We start from the raw sequence: 26,040 nt of genomic DNA on the forward strand, positions 1-26,040 counted from the left end.
CCCGATCTGCTGGAACGGTCGGCGAGGTGGCTCGATTGGCTGTAGAAGTCCGGCTGGCCTTGTCGGCGGTGTTTTGCGTCGCTGACAGTCTCGGCATGTCCTTACGTAATGGGCGACGTCGGCAGAGAGGCGAGGCCAGTAGTATTTTTCTTGTATCCTCGCGAGAGTGCGTGAAAAACCGAGATGTCCAGCCGTTGGGTCGTCATGGAGAGCTTGCAGAACCTCTGGACGCAATGCTGAGGGTACCACGAGGAGGTAGTTGGCTCGGAGAGGCGAGAAGTTCTTCTTTAGGAGAATGTCGTTTTGCAAGAAAAACGACGCCAATCCTCGCCTGAACACCTTCGGCACAATGACGGTCTTGCCTTCCAGGTAGTCTACAAGGCTCCTTAGTTCCGGGTCGGCTCGCTGTTGTTCGGCGAATTCGTCGGCACTGATTGGTCCCAAGAAAGTGTCGTCATCCTGGTCGTCCTGTGGCGGCGGTTCGACGGGGGCGCGAGACAAGCAGTCGGCGTCAGAGTGCTTTCGCCCGGACTTGTAAACGACGGTGATGTCGAATTCTTGAAGTCTCAGACTCCATCGTGCGAGGCGACCTGAAGGATCCTTCAAGTTAGCTAGCCAACACAAGGCGTGGTGGTCGCTCACAACTTTAAAGGGCCTGCCATAGAGGTAGGGGCGAAACTTTGATGTAGCCCAGATGATGGCGAGGCACTCCTTTTCTGTTGTGGAATAATTTGCTTCCGCCTTCGATAGCGACCGGCTAGCGTAACTTACAACCCTTTCTAGTCCGTCAGTCCTCTGCACAAGAACGGCGCCGAGTCCTACGCTGCTTGCGTCGGTGTGAACTTCGGTATCGGCGTTTTCGTCGAAATGCGCAAGTATTGGCGGCGATTGCAGGCGTCGCTTCAGTTCTTCGAATGCTTCGACTTGCGGCGTCTCCCACTTGAACTCGACGTCGGCCTTCGTGAGGTACGTCAGTGGCTCGGCGATCCGTGAAAAGTCCTTGACGAAGCGCCTGTAATAGGCGCACAGTCCAAGAAATCTACGCACTGCTTTCTTGTCGGACGGCGGAGGAAAGTTGGAGATGGCTGCAGTTTTCTGAGGGTCGGGGCGCACTCCAGACTTGTTGATGACGTGGCCCAAGAACAAGAGCTCCTCATATGCGAAGCGGCACTTTTCTGGCTTTAACGTGAGTCCGGAGGTTTTGATTGCTTGAAGAACTGTTTCAAGGCGCCGCAGGTGTTCTTCGAAGCTTGAGGCAAACACAACGACGTCGTCTAAATAGACGAGGCAAGTCTGCCACTTCAAGCCTGCCAGTACTGTATCCATGACGCGTTGGAAAGTCGCAGGTGCCGAGCAAAGACCAAACGGCATGACCTTGAACTCGAACAGTCCGTCTGGTGTTATAAAGGCAGTCTTCTCCCGGTCCCTCTCGTCGACTTCGATTTGCCAGTAGCCGGTTTTGAGGTCCATCGACGAAAAATACTTTGCGTTGTAGAGTCGATCCAAAGCGTCATCAATCCGTGGGAGGGGGTATACGTCCTTCTTCGTGATCTTGTTGAGGCGACGATAATCGACGCAGAAACGTAGGGTTCCATCCTTCTTCTTCACTAATACCACGGGGGACGCCCACGGACTCTTGGACGGCTGGATGATGTCGTCGCGTAGCATTTCGTCGACTTGTTGCCTTATGGCCTCGCGTTCGCGCGCCGAAACTCGGTACGGGCTCTGACGCAATGGGCGGGCATTTTCGTCGGTTATGATGCGGTGCTTGGCGACAGGGGTTTGTCGAACTTTTGACGACGACGAGAAGCAGTCCTTGTATTGCAGGAGCAGAGCTTTTAGTTGTTCTTTCTTATGCCTGGGAAGGTTCTGATTGACGTCGAAAGTTGGTTCAGGTATTATAGTCGTCGTTGCAGGTGCACTAGAATCCGTGAAGGCGAAAGCACTGCTGGCTTGTACTATTTCGTCGATGTAGGCGACCGTGGTGCCTTTGTTAATGTGCTTATATTCGTGGCTGAAGTTCGTGAGCATCACTGTTGTTTTCCCTTCGCGTAGTTCACCTATGCCTCTAGCGACGCAAATTTCACGGTCGAGCAGTAAGTGATGATCGCCCTCGATGACGCCCTCCATGTCTGCAGACACTTCGGTACCGACGGAAATCATTACGCTTGAGCGAGGCGGAACGGTGACTTGTTCTTCAAGTACATTCAAGGCGTGGTAACTGATGCTTGTATCCGGCGGTATCGCTTTGTGTGTTGAAAGCGTTATCGACTTGGACCTTAAGTCGATGACTGCACCATGTTGGTGTAGAAAGTCCATGCCTAGGATGACGTCCCTGGAGCAGTGCTGCAGGATTACGAAGCTCGCCGGGTAAGTGCGGTTGTTTACCGTGACTCGCGCTGTGCAGATTCCAGCCGGCGTTATTAGGTGACCTCCCGCTGTCCGTATATCGGGTCCTTGCCAGGCCGTCTTCACCTTCTTTAATTTGGCGGCGAACGCGCCACTGAAAACTGAATAGTCGGCGCCAGTGTCGACGAGAGCGGTGACGTTATGACCATCGATGAGCACGTCTAGATCGGTAGACCGGCGTCTGGCGTTGCGGTTAATTCGTGGCGTCGGATCACGGCTGCGTCGGCTTGCTCTGCTGCTGCTACGTCGCGTCGGAAGGTCTTCGTTCGGCGGCGATGTGTTGTCAAGGCTGTTGCTAGGCGGCGTGCTGATATCTCGTCGTGATGATTCGCGAATCGTCGTCGTCGTCGGCGGCGGAGGATCTTCGGCATTGCGTCGTACAGCAACCGCACCTCCATCGGTTGCTGCTTTTAGTTTCCCGGGTATGGGCTGGGAGATCGGCCCCGGGTTGGGCCGGCATACAGGCGGCGATGCGGCGAGATGTAGCGGCCTGGTGACGGCGAGCGTGAGGGTCGTCGTGGTTGCCACTGGGCTCCGGCAAGGTAGTCGGCGATGTCGCGTGGTCGTTCACCTCGATCGGGACGCGGCGCGTTGACGGGGAACCCTCGTAGGCCCATCTCGCGGTATGGGCATCGGCGATAGACATGGCCGGCTTCCCCGCAGTGATAGCAGAGCGGGCGGTGGTCGGGGGCGCGCCAAATGTCCGTTTTTCTCGGGTAGCTGCGCTGGGCGACGGGCGGGCGTGCTGGCTGCGGCGGCGGCGCTGGGCGACGGAATTGCGGCGTTACGGGGCCCTGGCGCGAGCGCGGAGGGGGGCCTTGACGACGGGCGACGGCGGCGTATGTCATCGCTTCCGGCTGGGGTTGCGGCGATTCGGGAAGTCCTAGCGATTGCTGGATTTCCTCCCGCACGATATCGGCGATGGAAGCAACTTGAGGCTGCGACGACGGTAGCAACTTCCGCAGCTCTTCGCGTACTATTGCCCTGATGGTGTCTCGTAGGTCGTCGGCGCCTAGCGCTTGAGCGTCGGCGTAGTTGGTCAGGGCACGGCGGTTGTATTGCCTGGCGCGCATTTCAAGCGTCTTCTCGATCGTTGTAGCCTCGGAAAGAAATTCGGTGACAGTCTTGGGCGGGTTGCGCATCAATCCGGCGAATAGTTCGTCTTTGACACCTCGCATCAAGAACCGAACTTTCTTTTCTTCAGACATGTCGGGGTCGGCGTGGCGGAAGAGGCGAGTCATCTCCTCCGTGAAGATAGCGATGTTCTCGTTGGGCAATTGCACTCTGGTTTCTAAGAGAACCTCTGCCCTCTCCTTTCGTACGACACTCGTGAAGGTCCTCATGAAGTTTTCACGAAAAAGGTCCCACGTAACCAGGGTGGTCTCTCTGTTCTCAAACCAGGTCCGAGCAGCGTCATCCAACGAAAAATAGACATGGCGCAGCTTGTCGTCGTCACTCCATTTGTTGAACGTCGCGGTCCGCTCGTATGTCTCCAGCCAGGTTTCAGGGTCTTCAGCCGATGATCCACGGAAGGTCGGTGGCTCCCGAGGTTGTTGCAGCAGGATGGGGGACGCTGGGGCTGCCATTAGGGTCTTTGACTTGGCCTTGATTGCTGTGGTCTTCTCGGGAAGAAGTCCGTACTCCGGCAGAAGTCCTTGCTGCCTACGGCTAGCTCGCTGGTCCTTGGTGACGTTGGCGTTGTCCTCCGGTTTAGGGCTTGGATCGCGGCTTTGCGGGGGCGTTCGCTGCATGAACGCACTAGCACCTCCACCAGATGTCACGTAGTAGTGACGCTGAAGAAAACAGTCGTAAACTGTACAACTGAACTGGTTGTTTATTGGGCGAACCTGTGCCCACAAAAGCAAGGTACACTCAAAGCACAACGAAAGCGGCGAACACAGTCGGCGGTCGTCGAAAATCTGATCAGCGGCGAAACGCGTCGGCTTTTATACCTGAGTCATCGAAGGTTCCAGATTAATCCCTGATGCCCGCGTGTCTTCCAGAAAGTTCTAGACAATTCGCGTCGCTCATACAATCAGATTACATGGGCGTCGGTGACCACAGACGACGGATAGAAGCATCGATAACGTCCGAGAAGCTTCCAATGCAGGCGCGTCCTGCGCCGAGCGATAACGTTTAACATTTGTCAGCCAATGTTGAAAGCGGCCACCAGTGAAAGATAAACATGTGTACGTGTCAATATTAAGTAGTTTTGTTGAAAACAGAAATGACCCACGTCTTTTTCTCAAACTAAAACAATACGAATAATAATTCAGCACAATTTAATGTGCAGATCTTGCATTCTTCATTTGGAAGAATATGGCACTTGAAAAGTTATCCCAGTGTTTGACAGGCAAATTTAATACCATTAAGTATTTGCACTTCCATCGAGGTTGTTGCTCTTGAGGTCGAGTGGGTGGTGTCCTCATTTTATAGGACTCCACTGACTGATATTTATTAGCAATAAATATCAATGCTATTAACAATGTAATGATTTCTGAAAACTCATTGACCCTTTAACCCCCAAAATAATTTTAAGGAAAAACAAACCAAATTTCCCAAATTTTTTAATAAAGTCGGAACGTTTTCTATGTCATTCTGATTCTGAAAATATATTACTTCATTAGCTTTTGGTTAGAATTTACAATTAAAAAAAGAAAGAAAAGCTGCTCTTGAGGGCAGCCTTCCCTCAATGCCGACCATAATTTGTCTTTGGCAGTGGGAGCAGCACAACATCTAGGCGAATGAGTGTGACTAGTCATTGGCGATATTGGTACAACCTCCCATGACGAGTAATTGAGGGTAAAAGGGTTAATTGACCAAGTGCATGCCTGCATAACTTGCTCTGATGCTTTACTTTGAGTGGCATGCTTTGATGAAAAAAAAAACCATTTACACTTTAAGTAGTACTCTTTCCATTTTCACATCTTCAGAACTACAGGCACCATTCTGCTTCAACTTTGGGCTTTACACGTTTTGAAAGTATTCAAAGTATTCTTCCAGGCACAATAAAGAACACTTTGAAAAAAGGAAACTCTCTTTGGAAGTTTACTTAGTAATGCTATTTTGTGACACTGCTTGCGACTTTAGCCAATTAATGGCATTTTTTTAAACTTCCAATTGCAAGCTTGCTACAATGATCTCATGGGTGACAATATCATACCTGCCAGTTTATACAATTTTGTCGCGAAATTCTCAATATTTAGAGCTCTTTTACAATTCTTGTAACTACATTTATTCTATATTTGTTTTGACAGTTTAAAGCATAATTAATTTCATATGTATACCATGTGTCCCACATAACTTGTGCTGAAGTTCAAAAATATGCAAGTGTCACATAGCTGGTGCCAAGTACCAAAGTTATGTTGTTTGCCGTGGCTTGAAACAAGTCGGGTAATTTTTTGTATTTTGCCTAATTACATAATTAGTTATTATGAATCAGCTTTATGAAATATTATATTCAGAGCTAAGTGTCAATGGGGAAATTGTAGACCATCCTGAAAAAATTTAGGATCCAGCTTTCTGTTGCTAAAACGTGCTACGTAATAGTTCTTTCCAAGCCTGAAAGCAAGCCTGTGAAACACGAAAAGGTGTCGTGCAACTAGTCGCGCGGCACTTCCATGGGCTTCCTTTCGTTGGTCCTGTCAGGGTAGAATTAATGGAAGTCAACTGTATATGGGGCAGATTATTCTAGCAGTGACTGTAGGGTACACATGCTTGATCACTGCATATCGCAGAATAAAGTATGATTTTTTTAATACTAAAACAGTGTTTACTATTTTTCACAAGATTTTAGCTTTTCTTAGCTATGACAATAGTATTTTTCAAATTCTGAGGTGGGTGGCTCGTCTGCAATATTACGTATACATGTGTGGTAGTGCTTTAAAAATAATGACATTAAGAAATGTTACTCAGCGATTTATGTCATTTAATGTAATTAATGGGACCTATTGTAACACAGGTATTGAAGTGACCTCACTCATGAATATCTGTCTTAATATACACAGCATACTTGCGATGAAACAGTGTGAACTATGCATAAGACCAAAATCACCTAATGCAATCAAGCTACACTGGAGCACAAGCCACTGCAAATGTGCCAAACTAGATGCAGGTACTGAGCAAAATGGTACAACTTTTGTCTGTGCATAAGAGAATTCAACACATCATAACGAAAAAGAAATGTGCAACAGATGAAGCAGTAACAGGAAAGGTCAACAAATTAGACGTGTACTTCCCTAACAGAAGAGTGCAGTGCCACCAAAGATATGCTGGTTTAGAATACCACCTTTCCTGGCTGCTGTGGAAAAACAATTGATACATTAACTAAATGTATCCATTGTGATTAAAATGGAAAAAGCTAAATTTACACAACTGGTTGATGTCATCACATGCAAAATTATGCAGGTGAGTCTTCTAGCACATAAAACAATTGTCTTGCATCCAAAACTTTTGAAGGGACCGACAACCCACTGTTATGGTGCCTATTTTCTTTGATACAACAAAGTTTGGAGTGCCCAATCCTGCTGCAGTAATGCTCAAAATATTGCGGAACATTTTTCTGAATGATAATTTTTAGATCCAATCATGCCTACTAGAAACACTGGTAAGTGAGCACGATAGTAATTGTGCGCTTCCATGAGAGATACCCCGATAAGTGCAGCCTGGCCATAAGAAATTACCATTTTCTGACGAAGTCAATCTTCAGTGTGGTTTATGCTTCCTGAATTATTTGGTTATTACTGTCAGCATGCTTTTGTATTTTCTGTCGAAGTGCTCAGGCTATTTCCAAATCATGCCTTGTGCCAAGCCATGTTAAGGTTTTGAAAGTGAAACAATACTTTAACACGTGCTTTTACATCCAAGGGTAACAAGTTGTAGAAAATGCCAGTAGTGCTCTTCTAGCAGTGCTGGTGCCCCTTCACAGCAGTTCCATTTTGTATCCCACAAGGATACAACAGAAGGGGGGGGGAGATTCTGATTCACTCAGTAACATACAAAAGAACGTATGCACACCACCATGCAATGAGGCATGCTACAGTGCTGGGGATTCATGCGTCACCGCAAGAGCAGCACTGCTTGCAAATTTGAACACTCCTTGCATCGCCATATGCTTGAAAAAAGCTTGACCTATAACGAATACATTTTAAATGAAAAGTATGCTACAGTTAATGACAGCTAACTTACTACATCAACACTTCGTTAATCTGATCACACGATGGGCTGAAACGAAGGTACAAAGCTTCACAGTCAAGCACAGTGGCATGCCGTTTTTTTGCAACTACTATTTAAACTGCAAACGTCCTGTTCAATTCTGCCCATATAAAGCACATTTGTTTCATTTACACCAAGATCTTGTGACACATTTTGGTTGGTTGTCAGTCCTGTTAGTATAGTTTAGCACAAAACACATTCAAAAGCGCAAAGAAAGCACCATGAACACTATGCACTCTTCTCTCAATTAAAGTGTCTCCCTTAATTAAAAAAAAAATAGCATACAACAAAAGCTTCGGATATTGAATGGAGAGGAATGGAGTGCTCTATTGCTTCAGCATCACCGTAGACCCTTTTACTTGTCACACTACTAAAGCTTTCATTTTTTTTTCTCGAAACATCTAGGCATGACTTGGAACATAGAAAAACTTTCCCAGTCAAGTTTTCTGCCCATTTTCTAAGACAGTCTACATGGTAAATTTTAGAACACACTCCACAGTTTATGGTTTTTTTGCCTACTGTTGAGTCTGCTGGCTGCCTGCAGAGACAATGCAAATTGTAAGTGGTATTTCTTTGTCGCACGTTAACAGTTAAGTTTTTTGTTACTGGAAAATCATCTACGGTTTCTTCTTGTAGACACTTATGCAAGTGGCTCCGTAACATGGCCTGATTAACATTTAATTGTGATGGGTCTTTTCCTGATGCTATGTAATGCGTATTAGCTATGGCAAACACGCCGCAGTCAAGTGTGGTGCCTTGATTCTGTGCCGGTTTGGTCAAGAAAGTTATGGTTAAAGATGGCAATTTTCAGATATGACAAACCTGTTTAATGGCATCAGGAGGAGTGTCTTGATGTATGGAATCATAGACAAAGATTGCATCTTGGGGAGCGCCTATGTTGGTAACTGTAAGCCAATGATCTGGATTCCGAACATGCAAAATTTGAACAAATATACCAGTGACCTGAGAGAAACGTAGCCTTTGGCCTAATAGAACATCTTGAAAACCTCCCACATTGGGAAACTTTCTTTTGATTAGACACTGGGCAATGTTAATTACACTATCCGAAGGTGAACCACCTCGCATTAGAGTATTTAGGTCATCTTCAGAAAGTGAATAACTTTTTAAAATTTGCAACATGCCAGCTTTGATAGTAGCAAGGGTTATTCTGTTCTGCTGTGGCCGGAACACACGCTTTACAGCTTTTACCTCTTTAGGGCGCCCTCTTCTAGCCTTAACAACAGGAATAATAAGCTTTGTGTTCACTGTTTTAAATACTGCATTAGGAGGGCTCACTTGAATGGGAGGCTGTGCTTGGTTCATTTTTGCTTGCAATGTTACAGGAATTTGATTTCATGCGAACGTGTTCAAATTTCTGAAAAATGCCTCACATGAAGCAAGCTTTTCCATTAACTCCTGAGTGCTGCAATTTGCCAGGACGTTCGCTACAGTTGTTGACATATTACAAAGTGTCTCATAGGCATAACAGTACTTTTGCTGTGGAGTGTCTAGTTTAATGGAAGGCAATGGTTGAACACTGCTTGTTGGTTTGGATCCTGTGCTTGAAGTCATGCAGCTATTGTCAAGGAAATGTTGCTTGCACCACCTTTGTGGAATGCATGCTCTATCACATAATTACTTTCCAGAAAACGAGCAAGCTGCCATATGTGCACATGGCAAGCCATACTGACCATATGAAGTGCATGTACAGCTGTCGAGGCTTTGTGCTACATTGTCCTCCTTGCTTCCTAATGCGACAGGATATTAATTACTGCTATGGCTAACCTGGTAATTTGCTGTCTTTAATTTTTCATAGTGTTCAAGTATTTTATTTTTGGCCTCCACCGTGCAGCTATGAGAGAGTTCCATCTGAAATTCGTCAATGCAGGTTACCTTAAGGTTAAGTTTAATTTCTTTCATTTGGGTAAACTCCAGAGTTGCTGTATGTTGCAAGCCTGCAAGGAAGCAGGGCTGGTCACCTGTGTAAGCATGCACCCACATCTCTTTACACGAATGCCAATGTTGCATGTAGTATGTGAGAAATTCTTTGGGAGCAACTTGCATAAGGTGCGGCAGCTTATCATAGTACTCTTCTAGAGTCTGAGAATAGATGAGTTCCTTTAAAATTGGAAGTAGTTTGCGTTCAGCCTTTGCCTTCTCATCAACATTTCTGTGGAAACAATTCAGTACATGCCATGTGCACAGCAATATTGTGCTATTTGGGAGGAGAGAACTTAAGATAGGCATAGCTCGTTCATGTCTTTCTATCATTACTGCTTAATTTCTCACATGGGCTGAACAATTTCTGGTGTTTCATTTCGCACAGATGCGTAGCAAACACATCTTCCACGACCATCTGCGACAAGAATTGATTATAAGACAATTTTTCCTGTTAACTTTGTAAGTGCCGTCAACAAATATCACCTCAGGATACTTTTCAAACATTTCACGCATGTGGCTAGTTTGAATAAAAATAAACTGGAGATTGTTTTTGTTATTCTTTTCATATTGAATAACCCAGTCCGGATTTTTCTCAATTAAGCTTTCTATTTCGTGAATCAGCATTTCACCATGCGCCTCCCGAGTCGAATAGGAATAGAATACTCCATTTTGTAGTTATAGACATCTTTCGTTGTTAATGTCTTTCCTGTTTTCTGCTTGGCCAAGTTCTTAAAATCTTTTGGAGCGACATTGCACTTGACCAGGTACAGTTCTACCTTGTCTGTGCTTCTTAGAAGCCTTTTCTGAGGATAGATGTTATACAGATCAAGGCTATGGTTATGTTTGACTTTTAGCTGGCTTATTTTGTAGTACAATGCCGGTTCTTTACAAAGCACGAGTGAAAGAGACATTTCACAATTAGTGCTATTATAGGTCTGGTTAGGGCGCTTTCCAATTCCACGCTGCCTAGCAGGACCGCCATGAATAGAATGATAAGCGATAATTTCTCAGCGATTCTGAGAAATTCATAATCTTTACTGTCTGCGGAAAAGGGGTTGTTATTTGACCTGCTCACAGCAACTACATATTTCCCTTCCTTGCACCAGGCATCAAAGGACTCCTTAAAAGAAACAAAATTGTCAAATGTGGCGTTCAAAAAAATTTTGTTTGCTCCTGCTCCAAGTAGCACATCAGCAGAATTACTTTGCACGTCTGGACAGAAGCTGTGGTATCAAAGCTGGCAACACTGCAGCCTGGCATCAAGGCTGCTGAATGGTTACTTACACCTGCACTGAGCACAGCCTGAACAGAACTGTGAGCTGTAATGCCACATTTCTGGATGGAGACAGCCTTGTCGTTACTGTTGGAACTGAACTTGGAAGGCAAAACTGCCCGATGACGATTGCATCGCTTTGCAACATTAGACTGGGCCCTTTCTGATGTGCAAATAGCTCTGTCAAGGTTTCTGCTCAAACAACTTTCTCTGTCAGGCATAGATTTAAGGCTTTTACAGCCAGCAACCTCAACCACAACACCACACGAGACAGCTGCAAAGTCCACTGTAGTAGCCTGGGAGCAGCTCAGCTGCTGCTTGCTGGCTAAACAGCTGTCATGGGCACTGTTGTGCGAAGTTGTGGCTTGCCCTTGCATGTTTGCACCTGAGGCTGCTATAGAAATGGGAATGCAGAAGTGCTGCTGTACCTGCCTTACTACTGCAGGCAAAGATGCAACTCGCTGCAAGGGCTTAATAGCTGTGTCAGCAAGTACTTTGCACCGCCTGCCTACTGCTTGGCCAGTGCCTTGTCCTTGCTTGCGCAGTGCCGCAGCCTTTCTACGGTTCCTCTTCGAGTTCACCAGAGTCCACTCACCACCACGGGAAATGTGGACCGGCTCAGCCGCACCCTCCTTCGTGGATTAGTGAAGAGCAGGACTTGCCTGTACGACTCATCCCATGACCCTGGAACAAGTGGTGCTGGCACCTTGGCTGAGGCTCACTGGCTTAGCAAAAGGCACATGGCCTTGAAGCCTCCCCTCAGCCTTTCCCCTTCTGGGTACCCTTGAAACATGGGTCATGGGCGAAGGCAGGCTGTCCCTGGTGCACCAGGTCTTGCTGCCCTTGCTGCGAACGCGAACACCGCCAACAAGAACAAAACCAGAACCCCGAAGGGCACAAGGAAGCTGGTCGGTCTTGCATGCCTGCAAGGAAGCAGGGCTGGTCACCTGTCCAGGAGTTGTCTTCACCCTGTATGGCTTGTTAGCTGCAAGAGAAGTACAGTTAGCTCCAAGAGGAGGAAGGTATGCACTGGAAAAAACGGGTGCTGCAGGTGGTTCTGCCCAGCCACTCCAGGAAGATGACTGCCTGTCCTGGTAGTTGCGCTGGATTCGGCCCCTCTCCACACTGGCAGCCAGGATGCGGGCCTCCCTGTAGTAGTAGTCGGCCAACAGCTGGTTTCCGTGGCGGCTCGGGAGCACACCATCCCTGGCAAGGCAGCTGGCCCAATCTTCAACCAAGCCATTCATGAAATGGAAGCCCTGCTCCTGGCACAGCTCCTGCAGTGCAGCGTTCACCTCTTTGTACCTTTCGTTGATGCGGCGCAACTTTGCAGACTGTGCTTCCCGCATGCGGTATTCATTCTGCCCGCGAGGGAAAATGGCAGAAAACACAACCTGCGCCCTGGGATTGCTTGCAATTATGTCACGAGCTAAGCGACGGTACTTGTCTATGTACACGTCAACACTCTCGAGAGTGTTGTTAGTGCAGACGTGCACAATGACGTCAAAGCTTCCTAGCTTGTTGACAATCATTGGAAGCAAGTGCTCGATCTTTGCCCCCTTGTGCGCACTGACCTCAACGGCCAGGCCCTGATGCGACGGGAAATACTGACCGACGTATTTCACCATCGAATCGCCAGCCAACAAAGCGCGAGACATGGTGACAAGGAGAGCACAAGCGAGCTATTCAAGACAAATTTATCAGCGAATGCTGAAAGCTACGTGCTAAGCAAAATAAGTTTTCAAGATCTTCTAAAACTCAAACAATAAATAAATAGAATAAACTGAACTTTTAAGACAAAAAACACAATAAATGAATAAAGTGAAAAGGTGAAAATAAACAATACATTCCTCCTTTCTTGTTCTGGGTGCCCAGCTACATCTAGTGTCAGGGAGCGCACCTTCTCCAGGATGCCCCCTCCTGAGCCGCTGCCGTCCTCTCTGCTGCGACAGCTTGATCCTCCGCAGCTCAGCTCATCTCGCAGAAAAACTGACCCCTTCAAACACCGACAGGCAGAAACTTGGTTACAATGCCCAACTCCAAGACTACTTGCGGATCCTGAAACACTTGGCGATGCAGGTCGTGCGCCTGCACCCTGTCGGTAATGGCGAAGGCCAGGCAGAAAAAATAACCTTGACACTGTCGACACCATCAATGTTACACGTGCACACCTGGTGCCAGGGTTGCTTGTCGGAATGCATACACGGTTGAAGGTGTGGCCAGAGCAGTTGCATGCTCGCTCAGCGCAGTGTCGATAACGTGGCGACATGCCCCACGTCCACTCAGGTGTCTTCCTTTTTGCAAGTACACCAACAGGTCTGCCTCTTCGTTGGTATTCATGACGGCCAAAAAGGATTCATGTCTGTTGGTTAGCTAAATGCGCTGTCCAGGGTTCTTTCTTTGTGCCATACAGCACTGATGTCGGATGCGTACGCTGTAGCAGCAAGCACACGTCGCGCGCGGCCGACGACACTCTTTCGGGTGACTCCCAGATGCTGACGGCCCGGTAGCGCCGGTTGCTAAAACTCCAAGTGAAACAACAATTAATGCATCAAATGAAAGTGACCTTCTAAAACTCAAACAACAATAAATAAATAGAATGCACTGAGCTTGTAAAACACAAAATACAATAAATGAATAAAGTGAAAAGGTGAAAATAAACAATAAAGTCCTCCTTTCTTGTTCTGGGTGCCCTGCTACATCTAGTGTCAGTGAGCGCACCTCCAGGATAAAGTGAAAAGGTGAAAATAAACAATAAAGTCCTCCTTTCTTGTTCTGGGTGCCCTGCTACATCTAGTGTCAGTGAGCGCACCTCCAGGATGCCCCGTCCTGAGCCGCTGCCGTCGTCTCTGCTGCGACAGCTCGGTCCTCCGCAGCTCAACTCATCTCGCAGAAAAACTGACTCCTTCAAACACCGACAGGCAGAAACTTGGTTACAACGCCAAACTCCAAGACTACTTGCGGATACTGAAACACTTGGCAATTCAGGTCGTGCGCCTGCGCCCTGTAGGTAATAGCTTGTCGCAGCTCCGATTAGGTAGTTGTCCAGATGTGAAGGCCAGGCAGAAAAAATAACCTTGACACTGTCGGCACCATCAATGTTGCACGTGCCCAGCTGGTGCCAGGGCTGCTTCTCGGAATGCATACACGGTTGAAGGTGTGGCCAGAGCAGCTGCACGCTCGCTCAACGCAGTGTCGATAACGTGGCGACATGCCCCACGTCCACTCAGGTGTCTTCCTTTTTGCAAGTACACCAACAGGTCTAGTTGTATTCATGACAGCCAAAAAGGATCCATGTCTGTTGGTTAGCTAAATGCGCTGTCCAGGGTTCTTTCTTTGTGCCATACAGCACCGATGTCGGATGCGTACGCTGTAGCAGCAAGCACACGTTGCGCGCGGCCGACGACACTCTTTCGGGTGACTCCCAGATGCTGACGGCCCGGTAGAGCCGGTTGCTAAAACTCAAAGTGAAGCAACAATTAATGCATCAAATGAAAGTGATCTTCTAAAACTCGGACAACAATAAATAAATAGAATAAACTGAACTTGTAAAACACAAAATACAATAAAGGAATAAAGTGAAAGGTGAAAATAAACAATAAATTCCTCCTTTCTTGTTCTGGGTGCCCTGCTACATCTAGTGTCAGGGAGCGCACCTCCAGGATGGCCCGTCCTGAGCCGCTGCCGTCCTCTCTGCTGAGACAGCTCGATCCTCCGCAGCTCAACTCATCTCGCAGAAAAACTGACTCCTTCAAACACCGACAGGCAGAAACTTGGTTACAACGCCCAACTCCAAGACTACTTGCGGATTCTGAAACACTTGGCAATTCAGGTCGTGCGCCTGCGCCGTAGGTAATAGCTTGTCGCAGCTCCGATTAGGTAGTTGTCCGGATGTGAAGGCCAGGCAGAAAAAATAATCTTGACACTGTCGACACCATCAATGTTACACGTGCAGACCTGGTGCCAGGGTTGCTTGTCGGAATGCATACACGGTTGAAGGCTTGGCCAGAGCAGCTGCACGCTCGCTGAGCGCAATGTCGATTACGTGGTGGCATGCCCCACGTCCACTCAAGTGTCTTCCTTTTCACAAGTACACCAACAGGTCTGCTTCTACGTTGGTATTCATGACGGCCAAAAAGGATCCATGGCTGTTGGTTAGCTAAATTCGCTGTCGAGGGTTCTTTCTTTGTGTCATACAGCACCGATGTTGGATGCATACGCTGCAGCAGCAAGCACACGTCGCGCGCGGCCGACGACACTCTTTCGGGTGACTCCCAGATGCTGACGGCCCGGTAGCACCGGTTGCTAAAACTCAAAGTGAAGCAACAATTAATGCATCAAATGAAAGTGATCTTCTAAAACTCAAATAACAATAAATAAATAAAATAAACTGAACTCGTATAACACAAATGAAAAAGTGAAAAGGTGAACATAAATAATAAATTCCTCCGTTGAAGGTTTTCTGTTTTGAGCTCCAGGGCTCCCCTCACCGTTGGTGCTGTATACATCAGTAGAACCTCGGAACTCAACAGCTCGTCTCCAGCTCCCTATTCTTGGCCGTAGACATTAGATATCGTTTCTGTCGCTTCCCCGTCCTCCCACAACGACCCAGGCACGGGCGCAGCGTGCACCATGCGTGACAACGAAAGTTCAGTGATCTTGTGAGAAAGTGTCACTTCCAGGAAGCACACGAGCACTTTGACGGGAATTGGCGTCTGTCTGCGATACTTTGACAGGTCTGGTTACCTCTGAGATATATACGTTTTCACAAGGGCGCTTCCGACAATCTGGCATCGAGAGTATGCGTCAGTGTTGCCTGTTTGGTCTGCACTGTGAGCTTGTCTTGCGCTTGCGTTGCGGAGTGGTAGCTTTCCCTAGCAAAAATTCCCAATAGAAAACTAATAGCTTATTGGGTTATTGACACCTATTGGTCTATTGGTTTTGTATTTGCCTATTGGAACTATAGTGACCTATTGGTTCTGTATTTGCCTATTGGAACTATATTTGCTTATTGGTTCTGTATTTGCCTATTGGTAATGTATTGGTTTTGTATTTGAATATTGGATCATTGAGACCTATTGGTCATGTATCTTCCTATTGTAATTAGTCTTGCATAAGTGTACCGTGGGTGTTTATCTTCACAGAAGAGGGCCCACAATGTGGCAACACCCCTAGAATGATAAGCACAGATGATGATTGAGGCACATGTACACAAATATATTCTCAAAGCAAAACTACATATTCTTCCTCTGGCCCTTCATGATGTCGGCTATTTTGCAGGCTACTATTTTGCCAAGGCAACTATGCCTTGTGGCAATTTCTGCGGGGCTGCTGCATCGGCTCTCCAGGTAGTGCCTGAAAAATGCTGAAAATAAACAGAACCATGAAATTGCAAAACTGAAACACTTTTTCTTAATTCATCAGTTTAATTTTGATTGCCAAGTATTAGTATAGAAAGTTGGGTGCATAATGAGAAATTATCTAGACCTTTAATTCACCACACATATGCACAATGTTGCAACAGTTGAACTATATACCAAAAGATTGCATGAAACATTACACACTTATTATAGCATTTTAAGTGGGTTAGAGCATACCTTTTAGAACTTCATATTTCGTAGCATCCAAGGGTGGCTTGGCTTCCGCTTTAGTTCTATTTGATGCAGCGCCCGTGACACTTCTGTTAAAGAGGCCTGCAGTCGAAAATATTCGAACGCTGGCCTCACGAACAAAAATGCCATCTTTCGGGCGCTGCATCAAATGTTCGTACACGGATTTCTGCAGCCACACGCCACTACCCAGGAACACCTGAAACGATAAAACAACCAGAGCAATACTGTCACAAACCAACTTTTACTGTTATATACTGCAACAGAAAGCCAAGCCATGTAATACCATTTTTTATTAATGGTTTATATCATTGCAATCAGTAGATTAGGCCCTGTAACACAATTATTTACCAGTAAAAAAAAAGGCAGCTGCTTGTAAACATTGGCATGCAGCGTTTCTGAGTTATCATGGAAAAGAACATTGGACAGTGGGTGTAGGCAAACGAAGCAACAAAAAAGGAAAAACAGCGAAAAAAACAAAACAAACAAACAAGGACGAGACAAGTACACAGGACTGGCGCTCAGTTATGAACTAACTTGCCCAAGAAAATGTTTTGCTAAGAAACAACAGTTTGGTCATCCTCCTCAATCTTTCATTCCATATCAAATCATTTTATTCCAGCAAGGTGCTTTGCTAGGCTAGTAGTGCTCTATCCTATGCCCTCCTTTTTTCCTTCTACTTTCCACCGTGCCCATGTTCCATTGTGTGGAGCTACACAGAACACGACACGAAATACTCACCAAAACCAAGGGCAGCACAATCAAGTACAAGTTATACAGACGACAAGGAAGATCCCGCATGTCGGAGTACCAAATCATATTAATATTTGAGTACTAAACCACCAAATGGGAGTCAGAGCAGGCCAACTGGCCAATTATCCCCTGTACTTTGAAATTATTGAAATTCAAGTGAAGTTAGTACAAACCTCATTTCCAACGACTGAAAATATCTTTGAAGATTCCAGCCTCTCATTCTTGTCGGAATCCTCCAAGCTTATGAGAAGTTCGGCCTCTGCAGCGGACTGTGGCCTGGTGGGCGATGATGGCTCAGGTGTGGGTGCAGCAGGTGACACGCGCTCTGCTGTCCTAGGAGAAACCTCCACTTGTGGAGGAAGAGATCCACACCCTACAGAAGAAACCTGCACCTGTGGTGAAGGTTTCTTCTGTTGGATGTGTCCCTCGGCCATGGTGTAGCAGCCACGTTGATGCTCCTGGGACAGCAGGCGGTTTTCTGCGGAAGTAGACACATGGTGGTACTCAGTGGAAAATCATTGTTTTTGCTCACACCTTTGGCATTCGCCTACCACATGTGTTCAGTATAAGTGAAACAGATATGACAAAACAACCAAATATGTACACCTTAGTATTTAGAGATAAAAATTTACTGTTGCAAATGAAATAAAAACTGCTATAGAATTCAAACCTGTCTTAAAAATCCTGCTGCACAATGCTTTTTCGAGCATTTCCATCCTTTTGTGGAGTTTGACATTTTCAGTTTTTAGCTGCTCATTTGCAGCTTTAAGCAGGTTGTTTTCCTCCTCCACCCGCTTGGCCTCGGCTTCCCAGTCTGGGTCCCTAGGGTCATTTCTGGGAAACAGAGCATCGAGCTGTTCTTTTTGAAAAACTGCTGCTGCTTGTTTCTTCTTTGTTCGGCATCGCTTGGCAGCTTTTTTCATTACCTGCATTTAAAACAGAGATATAGAAATGTGACCAGATAATATTTACTGCACTTTTAGAGGGCAAAAACTTGAATAGAGAATTTGTGGTCAAGAAAAATTACAGCATGACCATTTGCATGGCAGGCTGTCATGAAATAGGTCATTTTTTTGTAGAATCAAATTATTTGACACATCAAGGTGTCCTAAAGCTGCTATGGAGAAAGAAACTGTGTAGGTAACATTAAATTACAGCAAACTCTTACAACATTGAATTACCATCACTGATATGTTCTTTTACGAGATGGTGGTGATTATCATTCCCCAAGTATGCCACTAAATCTCAATTTACAGATGACATGAAATAAATTAGGCTATAGTAATTTCACAATGAGGCAATCAGAAATATATCAGATTGAAAGCAAGGCAGCCTAGATTCCAAAACGTAAGTTTCTGCACGCCAAACACGTGTCATGTTGAAATAAGCTGTACACCAAATTGGCTGCATGTTACATGCTTATGCAATTAGAGCAACTGCATTAATAAGGCACGCAGGTATACGTATGTTATGCACATTCTGTAATGAATTATACATAGACATATTAGTTGGCCTTCATCATACGGTTCTAATAACGTACGATATGTGCAACAAGTTTGATAAGCTGCTTTGCGCGCACTTGAACACATAAATCGCATCGACTATAGTGCTATTATGAGGCAATAAACGTGTTTTTGACACAACACGTACCTCACTTACACAAGCTGTACACCTATACACAAAAAGAAAGGGTTAGCGAGTCTTCAAACTACGCTCACGTGCAAGGCGTGTCCTTGACCTTACTCTATATTCATGCCGTTTATGCATGCTGACAAGCACAAAAACAAACTAACATTATTTGTGCGCAATTTTCCAACCTCGGCTAAAGAGTCCGCGCTTGAAATCGAGTCGTCGCTGGCCTCGCTGTCAGACACCGGACGCGGAGGACGAGGAACACGTTTTCCCGGCCTTTCAGCTTCCTCCCGTGTTTCTAATGGGGAAAAAAGGTGAAATCAAACATACATCAAACATAAGCAAATCACATGCACTTCACTCACCAAACAATCGGAGCACTTGGGCCTTGAGTATCCTTCTTGCTGCTCATCTTTCCAATATACTTGGTGCCATTTTGCAGAGTCAAAATCCAAGACATTTTTGGCAGAAAAGTTCTTAATTTGGTTGATGTGAAGCACAACCTTCATGTCATCGTCGCGGAAGCGCACCAGGGCAAACATGACTGAGGTAGAGTGTACTAGAGTAACTGAGGCTTGCGTGAACAAAAGGCACACGGGGTTCACAAAGCGGCTGAGCAGACAGAGCGACTCGGCTTGACTGGTTCGCAGGCTGGGCTTGTCTTCGTCCGGCCGAGCGCGGATGGCGCGCAGGACCTATGGCAGGACACACGGTCGGTCGCGGTTGCAGCTTCACATTTTCGGTCACTGTAATTTTATAAAACAACTTCTATTGCTTAGGATAAATTTTTTATGAATGTTGAATATTATGAAATTGTTTTTTAAGGACTTAGATTAACTAGTTTAACCAAGGAACGTGCTGACAAAAAAAAAAAAAGTTCAAACATGCAGCGCCGTCACGCCGTGCAGCGCTTCACTTTTAGTGTCAACTGACTGGTGCTATGTCGGTTGTGGTCTTTGACACCACGTGACACGGTGGTCATTCCTTCCGACGCAAGCCACCACGAGCCTCGTGCATCTGCAAGTTTTCTCTGCTACATCACGTGCGTCTCGTCGCCCTCACTGTATCATCTTCAAAGCTATATATCGATGGGTGACAGTAATTCAGAAGTTGAGTGCTCTACTCAGCCTCGCTTCAAGAAGCGGAAGCAGTATTTGGAACCTGGAGAACCTTTCGTGGTTCCACGAACAACGCTCCGGTTCCAGGCAAGCAGCTCCAGCGTGGTTTTAGCCCGTCAAGAAACTGCAGACGCAGAGCCAGCAGATTGCTCCTCGGCGGGAGATGATGCAATTATCTCAGAAGAGAGCGAATATTGTTGCAATCAGTCAACGCGTTGTGCCGACGATGCAGTGTTCACGGAGGACAGCACTGCGGAGGATGCTGCCAGCGGCGCAAGCGATGAAGACAACGCAAGTGATGAAAACACCGCAACTGATGTGGAAGACTTCCTTAAGCTGTTTTCTCGTGAATGTTTGCCTAACTCCGAGTTAAGTGTTGCCGACGCAATGATCGTGTTGATGGCATATTCGACGTCAGCTGGATTAAATTGGACTGACATGGAGAAACTTGTTCATGTGATGAATCTTCTGCTGGGAGCTGAAGTGCTGCCGTCATCGCAGTATTTGCTGCGAAAAGCATGGAAAACCTGGCAAGGACAGTTAGTTCAGCGCCACTACTTCTGCACATCGTGCAGTACTCGTGCTGCAAATCCAACTGGGCGAGACTTCGTTTGCCCAAACTGCGACGCTCAGAATACAGCGCACAATTTCTTTGCAGTATTGAATTTAAAAAAACAAATTGAAGTTTTACTTTCAAAGAAGAAATTAGCCGAGACGCTTGTGGATTCTCTTAGCAAGAAAAATCGAGGCGGGAGTTCATCACAGAGTTCTGCCGATGCAGCTGTATTGACGGACATCACGGATGGTGCCTTATACCAGAAGCAAATGGAAGGCTGCCAGTGGAGTGACATATCCCTCACTTTCAACACTGACAGGCGCCAAAGTATTCAACTGCAACAAGACAGCCTTGTGGCCCATCCAGTGTGTAATAAATGAGCTGCCTGTAGCATTGCGTTGGAGCAACGTTTTACTTGGTGGTCTCTGGTTTGGAAAAGGACACCCGGAGATGACTAAATTTTTAGAAGTCTTTGTGAAGGAGGTGCTAGCGACAGGTACCATAAAGTGGCAGTGCAATGAACAAAAGCTGGAGTCAAGGATTCATGTGATTTGCTGCTGTGTTGATGCACCAGCACGTGCAGCAGTCCTGAACTCAAAGCAGTTCAACGGATATTTTGGATGCAGCTTTTGTCTACACAAAGGCGAAAGACACAATGGTAAGTCACAGTTACGTTTTTCACCTATATAAATGTTGCTTACACTGTATGCCGGAGCAGTCAGCAGCGCCAACTTGACTTCACTATATTGGTCACTCAGTGCAAACTAAATATTCTGAATGCAATTATGTAGCTAACATCAATTCCCATAGTATTTATTGCTGAGCAGCCTGTTCTGTGTTTCCTGCAAATATATATAAATTCCCTGCCGCCTTATATATATATATATATATATATATATATATATATATATATATATATATATATATAGCCACTGGTAGACCTGGGGGGGGGGGGGCTTGGTAGTTTGGACCTCCCTTCCCCTGCCCGAGACATGCAAGCCCTCAGTGTTGAGTGTACAAGCCGGCCTCCCCCTCTGAAGGCTACCCTGGATCCAGCCCTGCCTTAGCTGTGCGCTGTTACTCCTATATACTGCAATGAAGCTTATGTTAATTACTTGGTCATTTTGTGCTGTGCTCTGATTAGTGTGAATGCTCTAATATTTCAGGGTCCATGAAGTATCCAGTGCAGGGATGTCAAGTGTCAGCTGTACGAACTACAAGTCAGGTCAAGTTGGACATCCGGGTCGCCCTGTCAACTGGTCAACCTTCGCATGGTGTGAAAGGATCCACACCACTTGTACACCTTCCAAAATTTGACTTAGTGTGGGGAGTATGCCCTGACTACATGCACGCAGTCCTTGAAGGTGTTGCCAAACAACTTTTGGAAATTTGGTTAAGTAATGTCCACTCACCAGCATACATTGGGGAGCCATCGAAGTGTCAAAGAGTGACTGCACGGCTGTTGCACCTAAGGCCACCTCAATTTTTTACACGACTGCCACGTACACTAGACGACCGCAGCATGTGGAAAGCTAGTGAATGGAAGTGGTGGCTTTTATTCTATGCAGTTCCATGCCTTGACGGTATTCTAGAAAAACAGTACCACGAGCACATGTGCCTCCTCGTCAATGGCATTTTTTTGTTACTGAAAGACGAAATTTCAAAAAATGACCTCAAAGAAGCCATGGGTAACCTTTCCAAATTTGTGTATGAGGTTGAAGAGCTTTATGGAAAATCAGCTATGACATTTAATGTTCACCAGCTGCTCCACCTACCGCAGAGTGTACGGCAGCTCGGGCCTTTATGGTCTCATTCAACATTCGTGTTTGAATCGGGAAATGGCACATTGTTGAATTTAATTAGTGATGCGAATGGAGTACCACTCCAGGTTATCGAACGCTTTGCAATGCGCCTACAACTTTTCCAGCTGCTGCAATCCGTGACTTTTTCTGAGAAGGCACGGGCATTGTGCCAAAAAATGACTGCTGCCAGTGCTTTAGAGAAACCGCCAGACAGGCCGCTTGGCAAGGGGTTCTTTTCTACCGATATCTCACATGAAGAGCCCATTTTCCTTGAAAAACTGGGCTATTGTCCCAAGAATGTTGTGGAGCACAAAAGGGTGTGCTTGAAAGGACAAGCTTTCCATGTGCATACCTACCAGAGAACCAAAAGAACATGCAACTCATATTTGAAATCTAAAGATGGTGAGCGCTATGTACTGAACAAAGTTTTTGTGCTAGAAGATGGTATGTGTGTCCTTCTGTGTCGGAAGCTTATATGTCTGGAGCACAAAATAGTGAACCACATGCACATTTGTACTGATGTTGGGGATGAAGTGCTTTTGTATGGTGCCGAAGTGGACCGAGTTTGTGTTGCGATGAAAGTTGGAAAAACACTATACATTGCTGACATCCCTAACATGCATGAACGGGAATAGGTGCAACAGGCGCAAAAATTGTAACATATCTGCTTTTGCAGGAGTAGTTGTATGGGCTCACTGTGCATAATATTGTGCCAGCTGTTACATCACTGCTCTGCACACTTAAACTTTTTTCTGCTTGTGTATAGAGTAGTACATTAGTCCCTAATGTTAGCATAACGTAAGCTTGCAAGGGACACTTAGTATATGTTGTGAGTGCTGTTGAGGTAGTCTGTGGTATTTACAGGTTTAAGGAGCCACATAGAGCTCTGTTCATTGTATATTTTGCAAAGCTCGGTAGTTCCACCTTTATTATGTTAATGATCTGGTACATCATTTGCACCACTGTAGAATTCTCAGTATGCCTTGCATTACAGTGTTATCTCTAGCTTACAACTAGATGCTGTATAATGAAATTGTATGCGACAATTAATATGCACAAAATAGTAAAAGGACTAAATTTGTTTGCAGTCTTTGAAAACTCATACTAGCTACGATTCCTTGTCATCATCATCAACCTATATTTTATGTCCACTGCAGGACAGAGGCCTCTCCCTGCGATCTCCAGTTACCCCTGTCTTGCGCTAGCTCATTCCAACTTGGGCCTGCAAATTTCCTAACTTCATCACTCCACTTAGTTTTCAGCCGTCCTCAACTGCGCTTCCCTTCTCTTGGCACCCATTCTGTAGCTCTAATGATCCACCTGTTATCTACCCTATGCATTACATGGCCTGCCCAGCTCCATTTCCTTCTCTTAATGTCAGATAGAATATCAGCTATCCCCGTTTGCTCTCTGATCCTTACCGCTCTCTTCCTGTCTCTTAAAGTTAGGCCCAACATTTTTCATTCCATCGCTCTTTGTGTGATCCTTAACTTGTTCTCGAGCTTCTTTGTTAACCTTCAAGTTTCTGCCCCATATGTTAGCACCGGTAGAATGCAATGATTGTACACTTTTCTTTTCAATGACAGTGGTAAGCTCCCAGTCAGGATTTGGCAATGCCTGCCGTGTGCACTCCAACCCAATTTTATTCATCTGTAAATTTCTTTCTCATGATCAGGGTCCCCTGTGAGTAACTGACCTAGATAAACGTACACCTTTACAGACTCTAGAGGCTGAATAGGACTGGCGATCCTGAATTCTTGTTCCCTTGCCAGGCTATTGAACATTATCTTTGTCTTCTGCATATTAATCTTCAACCCCACTCTTACACTTTCTCAGTTAAGTTCCTCAACGATTTGTTGTAATTTGTCCCCATTTTTGCTAATAGGACAATGTCATATGCAAACCAAAGGTTGCCGAAGTATTCACCATTGATCCTCACTCCTAAGCCTTCCCAGTCTAAGAGCTTGAATACTACTTCTAAGCATGCAGTGAATATCATTGGAGAGATTGTCTCCTTGCCTGACCCCTTTCTTTCTACTTTTCATGTGGAGAACCAATGTAGCTGTGGAATCTTTGTACATATTTTCCAAGATATTCACCTATGCCTCCTGAACTCCTTGATTATGAAATGCCTCAATGACTCCTGGTATCTCTATTGAATCAAATGCGGTTTCATAATCTATGAGAGCCATATAGAGAGGTTTATTGTACTCTGCAGATTTGTCGATTACCTGATTGACGACATGGATGTGATCCATTGTAGAATATCCCTTTCTGAAGCCAGCCTGTGCTCTTGGTTGATTGAAGTGTTGCCCCGATTCTATTGGAAATTGCCTTGGTGAATATTTTATACAGTACTGAAAGCAAGCTCATGGGCCTATAATTTTTCAATTATCTAACGTCTCCCTTCTTGTGGATAAGTATAACGTTCCAGTTCTAGTTCACTGGTACACTTGAAGTCGTGAGGCATTGCATATAAAGGGCCGCAAGCTTTTCAAGTATATCTCCTCCGTCTTTTATTAAAACGACTGTTATTCCATCTTCTCCAGCCACTTTTCCCCGGGTCATGTCTTGCAAGGCCCTTCTGACTATTCCTTGTATTCCCCCTCAGTTGTATATTCTCAGCTTGTTGTGTACCCTTAGAATTTGCTCACATGGTGTTTATTTCAGTTCATTCATAAACATAGTATGCATGAAACCGTATGTCAGCGAGTGACTGTAGAGGTACTTTCGAACAGTAATCTCCTCTAGTATCAGGGCGATGCTTCTTTTTAGAGGGAGGCAGATGCTGCATCCCTTCTATGTCGACGAGAAAGAGCCATGGGAGCTTTAGTAGGCTTCGTCTCGTGTGCCGACTTAGCGGAGATTAGAAGAGCTCTACGCTCGTCTCCTATTTTTGCACCGTGACAATATGCAAGAAACTAAAAGTAACTTGTTCAAGTTCAGTTATTCCTGTGTATAACTGGTGTTGTTCTCTTTTTTTTGTTTTCTTCTTGGTATCTGCGACACTTGTTGTAAATGATGTGTGCTATCAATGCATAACCTGAACCCTTTACTATGACTGCACATGTGACAATAGGATCTCTCTAAATGCACATTTGTGCCTATATAATAAAGCTATTATTTTTGTGAAGTTTGATTGTTGTACGTGTCATTACCAGGAATTTCCTGGCAGCCTTCTAGTAGAATGCAACACTAACTTGCCTGTGTCTGCAAGATGCAGTTTAGACACATGCACTTGTAGCTAGGGAGCACCACTTAGTGATGAACAAGAATTCATTACATCCATTCCAACCTGTATTATTGCAACAAGCAGCTCTTGCCTGCTGGACCATCTTGCTTTCTTTTTTGTCCTATAACAGCAACTATATCCATCATCTCTGCATACCTGTTGCTCTCCAATTTTCCTTCAATAGACAAATAGCTGAGCATTTTACGACTACTTTCATTGTGCAAACAGAAAAATAACCGTTAACCATCAGATGATGCAGTCATATCAGAAATGGCTATTGAACCAACACGCCCTCTTTGCCATGCATATAAAGAAAGGTGAATATAGCTGTCGGTTATCAGATTGATACCTACTCTAGTGATACTTAAAGAGACCAATAACTGTCAGCTATTGGACCAATAAGAGACCACCTATTGATTCAATAAGACAGAGATAGGTGGCAGCTATCAGACACACTCTATTAGTCGAATAAGAGACCTATAGGTGGCAGCTATTGGACCA

The 26,040-nt window shown here is 45.6% G+C and overlaps 3 protein-coding genes across 3 annotated transcripts; 1 reads left to right on the forward strand and 2 right to left on the reverse strand.

Annotated features, from left to right (window-relative positions):
• Positions 1–11,508: 11,508 nt before the first annotated feature.
• Positions 11,509–14,641, reverse strand: LOC125941319 (uncharacterized). Its single transcript, XM_049658338.1, has 2 exons — positions 14,494–14,641; positions 11,509–12,740 (listed from the first exon to the last, which is right to left on the reverse strand). Exon 2 carries the CDS (start codon positions 12,493–12,495, stop codon positions 11,509–11,511), a length of 987 nt encoding a protein of 328 aa, XP_049514295.1. The 5' UTR covers positions 12,496–12,740; positions 14,494–14,641.
• Positions 14,642–16,021: 1,380 nt separating this feature from the next.
• Positions 16,022–19,414, reverse strand: LOC125941389 (uncharacterized). The gene is made up of 5 exons (XM_049658525.1): positions 19,197–19,414; positions 19,017–19,129; positions 17,373–18,125; positions 16,435–16,645; positions 16,022–16,202 (listed from the first exon to the last, which is right to left on the reverse strand). Exons 3-5 carry the CDS (start codon positions 17,631–17,633, stop codon positions 16,072–16,074), a joined length of 603 nt encoding a protein of 200 aa, XP_049514482.1. The 5' UTR covers positions 17,634–18,125; positions 19,017–19,129; positions 19,197–19,414; the 3' UTR covers positions 16,022–16,071.
• A 414-nt stretch (positions 19,415–19,828) lies between these two features.
• LOC119432629 (uncharacterized) lies at positions 19,829–25,440 on the forward strand. Its single transcript, XM_049658522.1, has 2 exons — positions 19,829–21,163; positions 21,672–25,440. The coding sequence occupies exons 1-2, from the start codon at positions 20,752–20,754 to the stop codon at positions 22,940–22,942; spliced, it is 1,683 nt and encodes a 560-aa protein (XP_049514479.1). The 5' UTR covers positions 19,829–20,751; the 3' UTR covers positions 22,943–25,440.
• Positions 25,441–26,040: the final 600 nt, after the last annotated feature.

This window comes from Dermacentor silvarum, chromosome 11, assembly GCF_013339745.2.
Source record: "Dermacentor silvarum isolate Dsil-2018 chromosome 11, BIME_Dsil_1.4, whole genome shotgun sequence".
In the NCBI taxonomy this organism is placed as follows: domain Eukaryota; kingdom Metazoa; phylum Arthropoda; class Arachnida; order Ixodida; family Ixodidae; genus Dermacentor; species Dermacentor silvarum.